This window comes from Phascolarctos cinereus, unplaced genomic scaffold (genome assembly GCF_003287225.1).
Source record: "Phascolarctos cinereus isolate Bilbo 61053 unplaced genomic scaffold, phaCin_HiC Scaffold_5;HRSCAF=322, whole genome shotgun sequence".
Lineage (NCBI taxonomy): Eukaryota > Metazoa > Chordata > Mammalia > Diprotodontia > Phascolarctidae > Phascolarctos > Phascolarctos cinereus.
This window is the reverse complement of record NW_027555958.1, coordinates 143222790-143238009: the sequence shown is the minus strand read 5'-3', so window position 1 is coordinate 143238009 and position 15220 is coordinate 143222790. Positions and strand designations below refer to the sequence as shown.

At 36.6% G+C, this 15220-nt stretch overlaps 1 protein-coding gene across 1 annotated transcript in view; it reads left to right on the top strand.

The window, feature by feature from the left end:
- NT5DC1 (5'-nucleotidase domain containing 1) overlaps nt 1–15220 on the top strand; it is a 245670-nt gene that overhangs the window by 141927 nt on the left and 88523 nt on the right. The window contains exons 7-8 of the mRNA XM_020971642.1: nt 2355–2529; nt 6797–6894. Coding sequence (XP_020827301.1) covers nt 2355–2529; nt 6797–6894 — 273 coding nt within the window. The remainder of the gene's footprint in view (nt 1–2354; nt 2530–6796; nt 6895–15220) is intronic.

The window sequence follows — 15220 nt, the reverse complement described above, 5'->3', positions numbered from 1 at the left end:
CAACATTTGTCATTTTCCTTTTCTGTCATATTAGCCAGTCTGATAGATTGGTACCTCAGAGTTTTAATTTGCATTTCTCTAATCAGTAGTGATTTGGAGCCTTTTTTCATGACTATAGATAGCTTTGATTCTTTCTTCTGAAAACTGCCTGTTCATATCCTCTGACCATTTCTCAATTTGAGAGTAAATTGTATTCTTATAAATTTGACTCAGTTCTCTATATGTTTGAAAAATGAGGCCTTTATCAGATAAACTTTATATAAAGAATATTTTCAGTTATGATTAGTGTGTTTTCCTCCATCCTATTTCCTCCCTTTTTATCCTTCTCTCTCCTTTCACCCTGTCCATCCTCAAAGTGTTTTGCTTCTGACTATTGCCTTGTTACAGATCTTTCAAGGGTAAGAAATAACAGTACTTGGCAACTGATTAATATAATTAGAACTTTGCATTAGGTAGGTTAGTATAGTAGGTGTGAGATAGACTGGAGATGTATCACCTTGATAATGACAATATTGCCCTAACCTGTTTGAAGATATTCTAATTAATGAGGAAACTGGGCAAATAGATGGAGTAAGTGACATTTGGAGATTCATTCTTCTTTTCCCATGAATGTATTGGCACAATTGAATCCTTCCCTCTAAGTGTATTAAAGAGAACCAGTGAATATCACTGAAGTTTAAAAAAATATAGAATGCTAATTTGAGTGACTTTTTTTATATACATGAAAAACTTCACAGATGACTATTCTCTAGTTTTTCAATGTGAAATTTATGCATAGCAATCACTAGGTGGCACTAAATACACATTTGCAGGATGAGAAAGTGGGTAGCTCTCCAAAGATTGATGTACTGATACTATACAAATGAATATAAAGTTTCTCTGTTAAATATTTCATACATTGTACATCTTCTCTCTCATAAATGGTCTACTTAATATATCTTCCAGATAAAATAGTCTAATTGGAGTATTTATCTTTCCATTACATATAATACTCCATCCCACCCTTTGGCCTCAAGAGGTTACAAGTTTTGAATAGTTGGGGAGACAAGAATATCCCCAAGTACCCTTCAGCATGACATAATAGTTTTACTATATCACCTACTGTTTTTTTTTTCTTTATGGTTTTTTTCCCCCCTGAGCACTAATCCTTCTTGTTGCTTCTTTTCCCATTTAATCTTCTCTCTTTTCTTGGAGAAATTAAAGGAAGTAGAATTTTCACTTTACTGTTAAGTAAAACCATGTTTTACTGGCCATTCAGACATACCATGACTCTAAATCATGTCTGGGATTTACTGAGTCAAAGAATTAACCACAGATGTCCACAGAGAACACAATGCTACAAGGGATTTTTTTTTTTTGGTCTCTCAATGATCTCATGGTGACACACATTATACTAATTGTTGAATTTAGATTTTCTATTTAAGTGTGTTTGGGGTTTTTTTTCTGATCTGGTTTTTATGGAAGTCTGTAATTGGGACTTAAGAAGTGAAAGGCGTTCAGGCATACCTAGTCTTTGAGAGTACTCTCAGGCTAATAGAGGTGTACCATTCTTTGAGGTCTAAGTCTTTTGTTAATCATACCCTAAGGAAGCACTTGGATAGCTAACCTTTCTCCCTCAAATCCACTTCACTTCTGGAAAGGAATACCATAGGAAGAATTGGAGTAGGAACTGGATCTGTGATTTCATTAGTAGAGAGAGCTCTGAGTAAAAAACTTTTGAAGTGGTTAAATGACTTACTTGCCTAGCAGTCACACAGCCAGTGTGTAAAGTTAAACCCAAGTTTTCCTGATCTAGAGGTCACCTCTCCACCCACCAAGCCATCCTGCCCAAGAATTAGTTTTACCCAGTAAATCTTTTATGTAAAAATCCATCAATGAGTGAACATTTATTAAGCATCTGCTATGTTCGAGGCACTGTGCTAAGGGTTGGGGTTACAAAAAGAGGCAAAAGACAGCTCCTGCCCTCAAGGAGCTTATAATCAAATAAGGGAGACAGTATGTAAATAAACATACACAAAGCAAGATACAGGAAAAATAGGAAATAATTAACAGACCTTCATACTAGAATTAAGAGGGGTTGGGAAAAGTTTCCTGTAAAAAAAAATGGGATTTTAATTGGGATTTGAAAGAAGACAAGAGGTAGAGATGAGGAAGGAGAGGATTCCAGGCATGGGGGACAGCTGGAGAAAATGCTAGTAATAATGCTGGCTTATGTTGCTTCAGATACCTTTCTGTATACTTTTAAATTATCTTAATATGTAAGTTTTCATACATGTTTAAAAACATGATTCAGTTTTTTTAAAGATAACCACAAAAATGTAATTGCAGTTTGCAACTTTTTTTGTTTATTTTAGAAAACTCTGGATTGTATTTCCCAGAAATTGTAAGTGATCCAGGAAGATATTTGATGATTTGTTCACAATCTGTAAAAAAGTGGCTTTATCAGCTGAAGAATGCAGGAAAGGTTCTCTTTATTATGACCAATTCACACAGTGACTACTGCAGACTTCTCTGTGAATACATTTTTGGGTAAGTATTGACTATGTCAGATCTTCCTTGCTTTGTACATTATCTCAGTTTTGAAAAGAACCTCAGTGATATCTCGTATACTCTGTATCTGACCACAAATCTAACATCATCAACAAGGGGTCATGTGGCCTACATCTGAAAACCTACAACCATTTTTCTGTAGTCCCAATTGTTATGTCTTACTTCCAATGTCAAGCATAAATCTTCCTTTCTGTAACTTTCACTCATTTATTCTTCCTAGTACTCCTCTTTAAGGTCATGCAGAGCAAATCTAGCCCCCCCCTTCCTTATGATATCCCTTCAGAAAAGTCAAGCTAGTGATCATGTCCCTCTAGATCTTTCTCTTCCTTGTAAATAACCGCAGTTCTTCTAATTGATCCTTCTATAACTTCACGTGATCATTTTCACCCACCTTTGTCTCCTTCCTGAACATTCTGTATCATTGTCCTACCTAGAATGTGGCATACGGAATTGGATGCAGTAATCTAAATATGTTTTGACCAAGGTGCAGGATTATCACTTTTCTCTTCCTACAGCTTGGCTTAATTAGTTTGACTGCCATTTTGACAGCTATGTAACACTGCTCATTCATATTTATATCCACTAAGACTCCCAAATCTTTTCCATTCAAGTCTATACTTATAAAGTTGACTGTCTGAATCTAAGTTTAAAACTATATACTTAGCCCTATTCAGTTTAATAGTATTTTTAAAATTTTTTTATTAATTTATTTTGATTTATCAACAATCACTTCCATATGCTTTTGAGTTTAAAATTTTTCTCCCCTTCCTTCCCACCACCCTCCCCAAGAAGGCACGCAATCTGATATAGGCTATACATAGATATTGCTGTTAAACATATTTTCACATTAGTGATGTTGTAAGTAAAAATTAGAACCAATAGAAGGAACCACCAGAAAGAGGAAACAAAACTCAACAGAAGAGAAAAAAAAAATAGCAAGTCAAATTCCATAGTTTTTTCTTTGGATGTGGATAGCATTTTCCTTTCCGAAGCCTTTGGAGATGTCTTAGATCCTTGTATTGCTGGGAAGGGTTAAGTTTATCAATATTAGTCATCGCACAGCGTGACTGTTATTGTGTACAACGTGCTCTTGGTTCTGCTCACTGCACTCAGCGTCAGACCATACAAGTCTTTCCAGCTGTTTCTGAAGTCAGCCTGTTCATCATTTCTTATAGCACAATAGTATTCCATTACATTCATATACCACAGCTTGTTCAGCCATTCCCCAATTGATGGGCATGCTCTCAATTTCCAATTCTTTGCCACCACAAAAAGAGCTGCTATGAATGTTTTGTACATGAATGTTTTTTCCCATTTGTATGATCTCTTTGGGATATAGCCCTAGAACTGCTATTGCTGGGTCAAAGAGTATGCACATTTTTATAGTCCTTTGGGCATAGTTCCAAATTGCTCTCCAAAATGGTTGGATCATTTCACAGCTCCACCAGCAATGCATTAGTGTTCCAATTTTCCCATATCTTCTCCAACATTTATCATTTTCCTGTTTTGCCATGTTGGCCAATCTGATAGGTGTGATGTGGTATCTCAGAGTTGTTTTGATTTGCATTTCTCTAATCAATAATCATCTGAGAACTGCCTGTTCATATCCTCTGACCATTTATCAATTGGGGAATGACTTGTATTCTTATAGATTTGACTTAATTCTCTATATATTTAGAAATGAGGCCCTTATCAGAGTGACTGGTTGTAAAAATTCTTTCCCAATTTTCTACCCTCCTTCTAATCTTAGTTGCATTGACTTTGTTTGCAGTTTAATAGTATTAGATGTGATCCTTTCTTCTTTTCCTCATGATCTTTCTGGATTCAACTTTTTAGCTATCCTTCTCAGCCTCATGTCATCTGCAGATTTGGTCAGCATAATACCAATTCCTTAATATCAGTCACAAAGGTGGGGAAAAAATGGGTAGAGTATATGTATATGTGCAAAAATGCATACACATATATATGCAATGTATGCATAAACATGCATTTATATACATGCATACATGTGTGCATACATACATAATGTGATACTGGGTCTTCCTATCTCTCCCAGGCTAGCAGGAAGCTTTTCCTAACACAAGCTGATTTGCTACCCACCCCCTGCCCCCAACTCCTTCTTTTCTTTTTTTGTGAGGCTATTGGAGTTAAGTGACTTGCCTATGATCACACAAATAGTGTCAAGTGTCTGAGGCTGGATTTGAACTCAGGTCCTTCCGAGTCCAGGGCTGGTGCTCTATCCACTGTGCCACCTAGCTGCCCCCGATAATTTGCCCCTTTTTAGGCATTGTGGCAGCCCTCTACTTCTGGCGTGGTGGGGGGGGGGGAGCCTTGCTATATTGGTGCTAGACTTAGTGTGAACACCTGATAAGTTTTAATCCTGTTGCATCTCAGAACTTCCAGACTGAAGCAATTCACTAGCTTCCGCCTCACCAACAACAGGGAAAATTTTTGAACAGTACAAGGCCAGAGGAAAGCTTGGTGGCAATTCACTAGAGACATCCCTCAACCTAGATATTAGCTTGTAGGGTTTGTTTATTCAACTATTTCTGATTCGACCTAATTACCAACATCTAACCCATGTTATTCCATCTTTTGTCAAATATTTTTCTAAATGTACAACATTCCCCAGAATATCTAGAACCCCTAATATTCTAAATTGGGAATGAGAATATCTGGGATAACCTGTCCTTTATGATCACCACTTCCCTTTCTACATGTTTACATGCCATCCCTTTAGTAATACATTCTAGAATTTTCTGTTTTGAAATGTCGTATGGCCTGCAATTCTATATGCTTAACTTTATTTCATGTACTCCTGTTCTCACGAGTTCCCTGAATTTTCCATCTGTGATACACTTGCTTCTTAAATAGCAGAGCAGCATACCAGCATAAATGATAATAGAAACAGTGAGAGCAGAGGCATAATAGGAATCAGAAAATAGGATGGAAAGTAGATAGAACTAGCAAAGGAATTGGAATTGGTAGGAATACAACAGATACATATACATAGGAATCAGAGAAAATTGTTTAGCTTGATCTGTATTGATAAGGGAAATTCCTCCAAATTCATTGAACAGCAATGAAATCATAAATCTGGAAAGGAAGGAAGCAAGGAAAAGGAAAAAAAGTAGGTAAAGAATAGCAGATTAGTACATTCTGTATTTCCATTTATGTATTATTTTTAGCATTTTTTTTAAGATTCTTTTTTTTTTCCTTTCCAGGCCCTCTCTTCTCACCTATTGAGAAAGCAAGCAATATAACATTCTGTCTTAAACTTTTGACTGTCATTAGATCTTCATTCTAAAATGTCCATTATACTAGAAAAAAGCCAGATGTCTTCAGTGGTTACCAAACTTGAATATCCATACTCAGGCCTTGTCCTCATAGTTAATAAGATCAGCAACTTTATAGGCAGCACAATGGGGATGCTGTCTTGGCTAACTTAACTGTACTAATGTGGTACCCCGTAGTTTATAGGTATTTTACAATGCCTAAAACAGTAACAGGCACCTAATAAGTAGTTGTGCAATGATTGATTATTTGGTTATTTGAAGACATTATTCTGTGGTTTCTTAAGTTGCTCATTTGTTTTTTTCTTTTTGACCTGGTCTTTGAAAGCCTACTCTCCTTCCCAGTAGCCTCTGTTCACGTTTTTAGGAGATGCAAGCTCCTTAAGGCCAAATTTTTTTTTTGTTTGTCTTTGTGTCCCTGGTACCTAGCTCATATTAGATGCTTAACAAATGCTTATTGAATTTTACTGAATTCCTCACATTGAAATTCCACTAGATCACGATTCAACAAGATATTAGTGTGGCAGGAATAGTATTGTCATTTACTGCTCGGTTCATCTGGGGTGAACCATTTGCTCAGTTTCCTCTTTGTAAGGTGAAACTGATTATGCTTCAAAGGGTTGCTGTCAGAGAAGTGCTTGGTAAACATTGAAGTGCTATATGTTACCCAGTAGTTGTCACTGCATAGGATTTCATGGTGAGAAAGAAAGAAAATGTTTCTCTTTTCATGGTACTTTAGTGCTGTCAAGTGAGCTATAGTCTGTTTGCTTTTAGTTGCCACTGTTACTGTCCCCTTAAAATGGATAAATATACTCCTCCTTTCTTGGTGCTGCAGTGCTACATTGGACAAATAATAGTTCAGGGTTGTTATTGGATTTTAATAGTTTATGGACTTCATACAGTGATTTTCAATACATTCATTGGAAATTTCACTCCTTTTCATTGTCATATAGGAATGATTTTACAGATGTTTTTGATATTGTGATTTCAAATGCTTTGAAGCCTGGTTTCTTCTCCCATCAACCAAATAAGAGACTGTTTCGAAAGCTTGGTAAGTATTTCTTTCTAATATAAGTGTTGCTGGTTTTTAAATTGTGCTTCCTAATTTTATAAATCTAATTCAAAGTAAGAGAGTTGCAAAGTTTATTATTCAGAAATTGTCTCATGTAATATTATTACCAGAATAGAAACAACAGTCCTTAGAAGAAGACCAGAATTAAGACTGGAGAGGGAAAAATCTGTCATACATAATGACAGAAACTTTTTTTTCTATTAAGATATGGCAGTTTTAAATTGTTAATTGGAATTCTACTTATTCAATCCACTTATACGTAGCAGTCACCTAGTCCTGTGCATGGCCTTCTGCTAAGCATGGGGGGAAAAGATGAAAAATATAACAATTTCAGAGTTCACATTCTAACAGGAGGTAGGTAGGCTATAATATTAGTGTGATACGAGATTGTATGTAAGAAGAGACATCTAGATAAGGCACTCTAGAGATGCAGGAGGAGGAAAAGTACACTGTTAGCTGGGGGGATCATGGAAGTCTTCATGGCACATGGTAGATAGATGCCTACCTGATTGATGGAGGTGTCAGAGTGATAGTGGAAATAGCACCAAATTTAGAATTAAGAGGATCTGGTTTTGAATCCCAGCTCTGTCTTTTACTGTGAGTGTGACCTTTACCAAATCATTTAATATCTTTGAGCCTCAGTTTCCTTATCTGTACAATAAGGGAAGTTGGACTAGCTGATCACTGAGGTCTTTTTTAGCTCTTAAATCCGTAATCTTTTGAGATGAGCCTTGTAGGAAGAAAAGGATTCTCAACAAAGATATGAGAAGGAGGTATATTCCAGGCATGGACAATGGCCTGTGCAGATGTACAGATGAAGAAGATATCAGAAGGAGATCAGGGAAAAGTTAATTGTTGTTTGATTAGAATATAGAGTATCTAAATGGAATTAATGTGAAATAACAGAAAGGTAGATTGGAATCATTGTAGATGATCAATTTAAAGAGCTTATATTTTGTCCTGTATACTGTAGAATAAAGAAATGTACAGATAAACCAAGCCTCAGATTCTGCCTAATCAATGTTGTTTCATATTCATTAATACATGATCATAACTCAGTCCCATCATAGTACCACAAAATAGCTATTTCCAGGCATTCAGTAAATGTCTATTATTGGTGGTAGTGATGATCTTCTATTGAAAAGCATTTTAAAAAGTCAGGACTAATCCAGCATTTCTTCTCTTCATTTACTGTCTTTGTTTTTTAAGTTGATTGTGAATTCAAAGGAGCAGCTGTTCAGTAGCCAACCAAAGATTCTATAGGAACAAATAGGCTTATTAACATTAGCTTTCTGGGGTTTTTTTTATTTTTAATTTTTATTTATTTTATTTTTAGTTAATGGAATAAACCAAGCATTTCCATAACATAGTGCAATAAAAAGTGCTCACGAAAGTACAAATCTTATAACTTGCTATTCCTTTTAAATATATGATAAAGTTATCATGTAAATTTCTTTTTTTTTTCCCTATCCCCCCCCCCGAGATGGCTACCATTAGACACAAACATATGTACGTATATACATATATATGTAAAATCATTCAATACATACTTCTGTTTTTCAGTTCTTTCTCTGGATGCAGAAAGCATCTTCCTTCCTATGTCCTTTGTTGTTAATTTAGGTATTTATGCTAGTCAAAATGACTTATTTGCTTAAAGTTGTTCTTAAAAAAATATTGCTGTTACTGTATACAATGTTCTCTTGGTTCTGCACATTTCACTCATTATTATTTCATGCAAGTCTATCCATATTTTTCTAAGATCATCAAGCTCATCATTTCTTACAGCATGATAGTATTCTATCACAATCGTATACCACAACTTGTTCATTAGCTTTCAGAGAATTTCTCCCTCATTGGAGAGTTATAAAACAGTTACCAATTCTTTAGCATAAACTTTTTAAATCGTGTAAGCCACAACTTCTGGTAACAGACCTAGAGATAGCATTGTAGCTGTGGAAAAGCTGCCTTTCAGTAACGAGTTCAGGTACATGTTAATCAGTATACATGGGAGGAAACGATGGCAATAGCCTTTGTAGAATGATTGCAGGCACCCCTTCCCAGTTGATAGGGTGTCATAGATTTAGAGGAAGAAGGAATCTGAGAGATCATCTCATCCAACTCCTTTGTTTTACAGATGTCAGACTAAGTGGAAAGTTAAGGGGCTTGCTCAGTGTCGCACAAGCAGGATTGACCCAAGGTCCTCTGGCTTCAGAGCCGGTACCAGATGATGGGAAGAATATGATTCTGAAAAGTCTTAGTTTTAATAGTAAAAATGAGAAGAGGGTGGAGAGGAGGGAGCTAACTTCTCCCTTAGAGCTGCTTGACTGGGTATAACTTAAGAGTAATTGGAGTAGAAGAAACCAGTAATTCACAAGAGAGCCAGTAATACTTATGGCCTTGAATGTCAATACACAGATGTGTACAGTATGGATAGTAAACTAAACGAAGTGCTTTTGTCTCTGTTCCTCTTGTTCCAACTTTCTTTTTGAAATAATGAGACAAGGGAATTGTTTGAGGTGTGTATGAGCTTAGCATGTTCATGCTCTTGGCTAAAAATTATTCACTTTTTGCAAGTGAGAAAAACAGAAATTTAATCAAATGAATAATATATCACTCCTATATTTCTTTTAGAAAAGTAATTTGGTAAATGAACCTAAATTTAATCTTTAAAATAACATTTTTCATAAATATACAGACTTTGAATCTTAATGAGTTTCTTTATATTTGATTCTCAGTCTCTTCCACATGATCATATGCTATTTTCTTATCTTGCTAGAATGTTTTCTTCCAAAATGAAAGAACTGAATACATTTCTCCTAAAAGAATAATCTGCTTTTAAAAATGATGTTATATATCACCTCATTTATCAGGCACTGTCAGAGAATATGCTATTACATATAAGTGAATTTTTCAGATAGCTAACACAACCTAAAACTTTTTTTTTACCACCAGTTTTTATTAAATTCTTTCCAAAATGTGTTGTATATTTCCTTGCTATCTGAAACAGAATAGACTGAATCTAATTCCATCATGTCCATGGTTCAATGCTTAATAAAATTGCATAATAAAATAATGTATCCATCATTTTATTATGTCATAATATATTGTTACCCTGAGCAGGTGCCAGCATGCATGGGGGAAAAGACCTCTTACTTGTATACTGAATGGTCCCAAACTGCTGTGCTTTGCTCATTCTCTTTCCCTTTTAATTTTTGTGTCCCCTTTCTCATTGAGTATATCTGTTTCAAGTAGCATCCATATTTCCTTTTACTTTTGTTTCCAGTTATTTCTTTCTAGAAAAGCAAAATTCTGAAGCTTGTTAGAACTACACATGAAATTATAACCTATGAGATCCTGAATTTTAAAGAGTTTTAAACCTTAAGAGTTTTAGACCTAAAGAGTTTTTAAGTGCACAAGTTTTATACTGCCTATCTTGGCTTCTTAAAGCCTTGTCTCCCTCTACTTATTTCCATATTCAAAGCTTGAAGTCATCAGAAACCTGACCTTAAAATAGGCTCTTCCAGTATTTAATATGATAAAAACCCGAGGTTTTCAGGACCAAAGTGGAACTTTCCCCCCCACTCTTGTCTGGATCTGTCACAATGAGAGTATTGTTTAATGCTAAGAAAACTTACCCTATAAGACATTAGGTCAGATAATTTTGGAAAAATCTACCAGTCCAGGGAGAAGCATTTCCTCCTTACTTTTGACCCTAATGAGTAGCAGACTATTTATCTTTCCTTATGTTGTAGTGGTGTAAGAATGCCAATATTTTTCAAATCCAGCCATCGGGTATTACGGAAGAATGTTTACTCAAGGGCATTTAACCACTGAAAAGAATATATTTTAGTTGCTGTGTGTCTACAGTTTAAAACCTGTATCAAAGAGGAGTTGTATGCCCTCTAATGTCTGTGGGCAAGGGGCCAACAAATATTTGCCTAAACTTACTTAGTGGTAGCTGACTGCTGAATGGAGGAAATCATCAGCTGTTTGCTGCCACCTAAGAAGCAGTTAATCATCTCTTCCAAAACTTAGCCCCATGAACTAGAGAGAGTTTGAATCCAATGAACTGTCTATTCACAGCAATTTTGTAATGTTTTTCCTTTGAGAAGGATTTCTGTGTTTTCAGTTGTTTGTGTTAAGTTGTGCCCCAGGAGCAACCCAAAGCAATGTGTAGCGCCTACGGGAAGGGGTGGGGAACCTGAGGCCTTTAGGCACATGTGGCCCTCTAGGTCCTCAAGTGCTGCCCCTTGACTGAGTCCAAGTTTTACAGAACAAATCCTTTTGTTAAGAGTTCCCTGGAATACTGACTGATAGGGAAATCATATGGTTGCCCAGGATCAGAGTAGAAGCTCAAATCAGAGATAGAATTCACTAAGGTCTTCCTAACTCTGAAGCTAGCTTCCTTTTCACTATCTTAGCTTTCTTTTTTTTTTATTCTGAACTTAACAAACAAGCAAATTAGTATTTCTGTAGTCTAAGTAGAACAGAAAAGAGTATTAATACATGAAGCTATAAATCTTTTTTACTTAAAACTTGCTTTTCTTTAAGTGCATAATAAATTCAATATGTTATTTTCAAGACAGTCCTGCTTGTTTGTTTCTTCTACTGACCTGGTCTCTTCTGTATATTTTTAAATGCTTCCATTTTTTTCTTCCTTTTTGCCACTTTATTAATCCTATCTAGCCCCTTCCTTCTTATCCCTCAACTCCCTCTCCATGATAGAAAAACCAAACCTCAGTATTGAAGATAGACAGGCAAAACAAATCCCAACAATTGATCATGTCCAAAAATGTGTCGCAATTCTGCACCTTAAGTTCATCACCTCTCTGTCACATGTTTGGGTAGTGTGTTTCATCATGAGTCTTCAAACTGGTCATTGTATAGATGAGAGTTCTTAAGTTTTTCATAGCCTTTATGATTTTTCTTTTTTCTTCTTGTTTTTGTTGTATAAATTTTTCTCCTGGTTCTGCTCATTTTACTCTGCATCAGTTAAAAAGGTCTTCCTGCATTTTTCTGAAACCACCCCCTTCATCATTTCTTATAGTACAATAATATTACATTCCTATTATACCTGTAGCATTTTTTCATATGTCTGTTAATAGCTTAGATTTCTTACTCTGAGAACTGGCTGTTCATATACTTGGATCATTTATCCATTGTTCTTTTGTTCTTAAATATTTGAATCAGCTCCTTTTATATTTTGGATATTCAACCTTTTTCAAAGAACCTTCCTGCAAAGAATTTTTTTTCTTAATTAACTGTTGCTTTTCTAATTTTGACAGAATTATTTTTGTTTGAACAATGATATTAATAAATAATAAAATGTAATCAAAATTGACCATTTTATCTTCTGAGATTCTCTCTGTCATGTGTGTGGTCATAAACTCTTCCCCCAGGTATTTTTTCCTCCCTTGCTCCTCTAATTTGTTTATGTTGTGGCCTTTCATATATATACATCTTGTATCCATTTGGAGCTTATCTTATAGTGTAAGACATTGGTCTAAACCTAGTTTCTGCAATATTGCTTTCCAGTTTTCCCAGAAGTTTTTGCAGAGTAGTGATTCCTTGACCCAGTAGATAAGAGTTTGGTTTATTGCATGGTATTTGCTTCACCTTGTTGTTCCACTATCCTAGCTTTCTATCCACTCCCCAATGCTGCCTCTCAGATTTGGCTCTGGAAGGGAAGTTAAGGGTCATCTAAACCCAGCCACATAATTTTATAAAGATAGAATCATTGTTTAGGGGAGACATGAAGGCAACACCATAGAAAAGGGAGTCTCTTGGCAGCAAAGGACAGAAAAGAGGAAGAATGAAAGTAAAGAAAGAAGAATTTGGAATTGAAGAAAGACTTTTTAAAAAGTCAGTGAAGCTAAGAGAATTGCAGTTCGAATTTTGAACTTTTTATGTTCCTCTTCCACCATTCTCCTGAGAAGTCTGAGATAAAATAAATAGTTCACAAGTACTTCACGAATGTATCCTATTCTATTTTCTCCACTCTCCCCAAGGTAATCTGCTTCTCATATCTAAATCTTACAGCATCTTAAACAAAACTCTCAGCCTCCATTCAGGATCTACATAGAAGTCTTAGATACTTATTTTTAGCTAGTTACTGCTACCATATTTGATTTGCTGGTTTTCCTCTCATCCCTACTGTCTCACCCCTAGTTGGGATTCCCAACTTGGGGAGCCAGGGGTAGCATATCTTACTGCAAAGATTGTCTTATACAGTTATTCAAGTTCTAGTGACCTTAGGTCTTTAGGCAAGTGGAAAGTTTGATGGCCTGGTTCTAAAATATTTATTCTTCATTTTTACTCCTATCTCTAAAACATGCATATGCTTTGAAGATATATTTGCTTTCACACATGGTTGTAATCTTTTAGATTCCTTCATAATGTGTTCTTCTAGAGAAACAAATGCTTGAACAAAAATGGCAGGCCCCATTTTAGTCTTCAGGGGTGGGGAACCTGCAGCCTTGAGGCCACATGTGGCCCTTTAGGGCCTCAAACGACACCCTTTAATAAGAGGATTTGTTCTGTAAAACTTGGACTCACTCAAAAGGCTTCACCTAAGGACCTCAAAGGCCACAGGTTCCCCACCACAGTATTGTTCTGAAGAGTAGAATAGAAGAAATTATATTTCAGAAACTTTTTTTTTCTTTGAAAGACAATCTGGTGAAGTGACTTACCCAAGGTCACACAGCTAGTAAGTATCAAGTGTCTGAATCCAGGGCTGGTGCTTTATCCACTGTGCCATCTACTGCCCCCAGAAACTTTTAAGTTTTTTAATCTCAATTAAAAAACTACATTTGCCATTGGGAAAACTAAGGTTTAGACAGTTGTGTTTTGCCAAAGATAAGTGGCAGGTCCAGCATTTGAGCCTAGCCTCTCCATCCAGATACCAGGATCTCCTTCCCCCTCCATGGTAGAACATAATTAGAGGAGAAAGAAAGGTAACAATTGGGGGAAGGGGGGTGGGGCAGGGAGAGGATAACAAGAAAGGCCCACCAACAAGGTGGCCTCTGGGTATAATAAGACCTGCAGTACATATTTGACTACAGGTATTGTACCTCCTATACATTGTACCTCTCTCTATCCTCCACGTTGACCTTGAAGCAAGATTCTGCCTTCTAGCTGAGGGCCACCTTCAGTTTTCCTGATCTGTGTCTTGCCACTGGACCCCAGGTGACTCCAGAGGAGAAAGCGAAGCTGGTGACTTTGCATAGCCCTCCGTCACTGAAATCCACTTCACCTGCAAGTCATGGCATCACCTCCCTGATGTCATGGTCCTCTTTGAGAGCAAAGGGCAAATAACAACAACAACCTTTGCCTCTGCCAACATCTGGATATAGGGGATAGTGAGAGAAGGGAATCCCCTAATATTTATCTTCCTCAACTCCCCATTCTCTCCTTTGATGCAGCCTCAGTTCCTTGCTGTTGGTACTGCTGGGAAAATTCAGGGGTAGGAAGGTATCCTGAACAAAGGCCCCAAGGTGGGAATGAGAAAGGAATTGCTGGACCCAGATTATTCCCTATTATTGACCTATAGGAATGAGGATTGGATAGGAGCAGACCTTCAGTTTAGTATCTCAAGGTGGAATCAACATGTAACTTCCTGGCACCCTCCATGCCTCCATGCCATGGGGTTCATATTTTACATCCATTTGTGTTTGGAGGGACATCGTGCCACATTGGATCTGTTATATTCATAGAATTTTTCCCTGGGGGAAAAACATTTTTCCTAGGTAAATAAATATAAATCCAGTTAGTTGGAACAGGATTTCTAGATCGAGCATTCCTAGTCTTCATACCTAGATGGTATGAGGTCTTGTCTAGGCCTTCGTCGTAACATTTTCTTAGAATACAGTTTTATCTGAGAATAAGGTACCCCCTCTTTTGATAAGACCTTGACATTCCCAGGCAATAGTAGTACACATGTATATAGGGATTTAAAGTTTACAAAGCACTTTTCTCACAATCCTGTGAGCTAGGTAAAAAGAGGAAGATCAGGTGGAGTTATCCAGTCCCACACCCCAAACAGTGGCCAGAGAGGAACTGTGCATCACCAGCCAGTCTCTTACCCTGACCCAGGCAGCCCTAAGGAGAAACTGATGAGCACCCATTGGAATCAGTTAGCCTGGCACATAAATAAAAATGCTCACTGTTTCCAAAGGTGCTGTGTGGGCAAAAACTAGGAAGAGATCAGGGTTTTGATTACTAATTAGCTTCTCATTGAATAATACAGGGATAGGGAAAGAAACCATCTAGGAACAAGCTATTCCCAACCTCTCCTTCCATTTTCTCA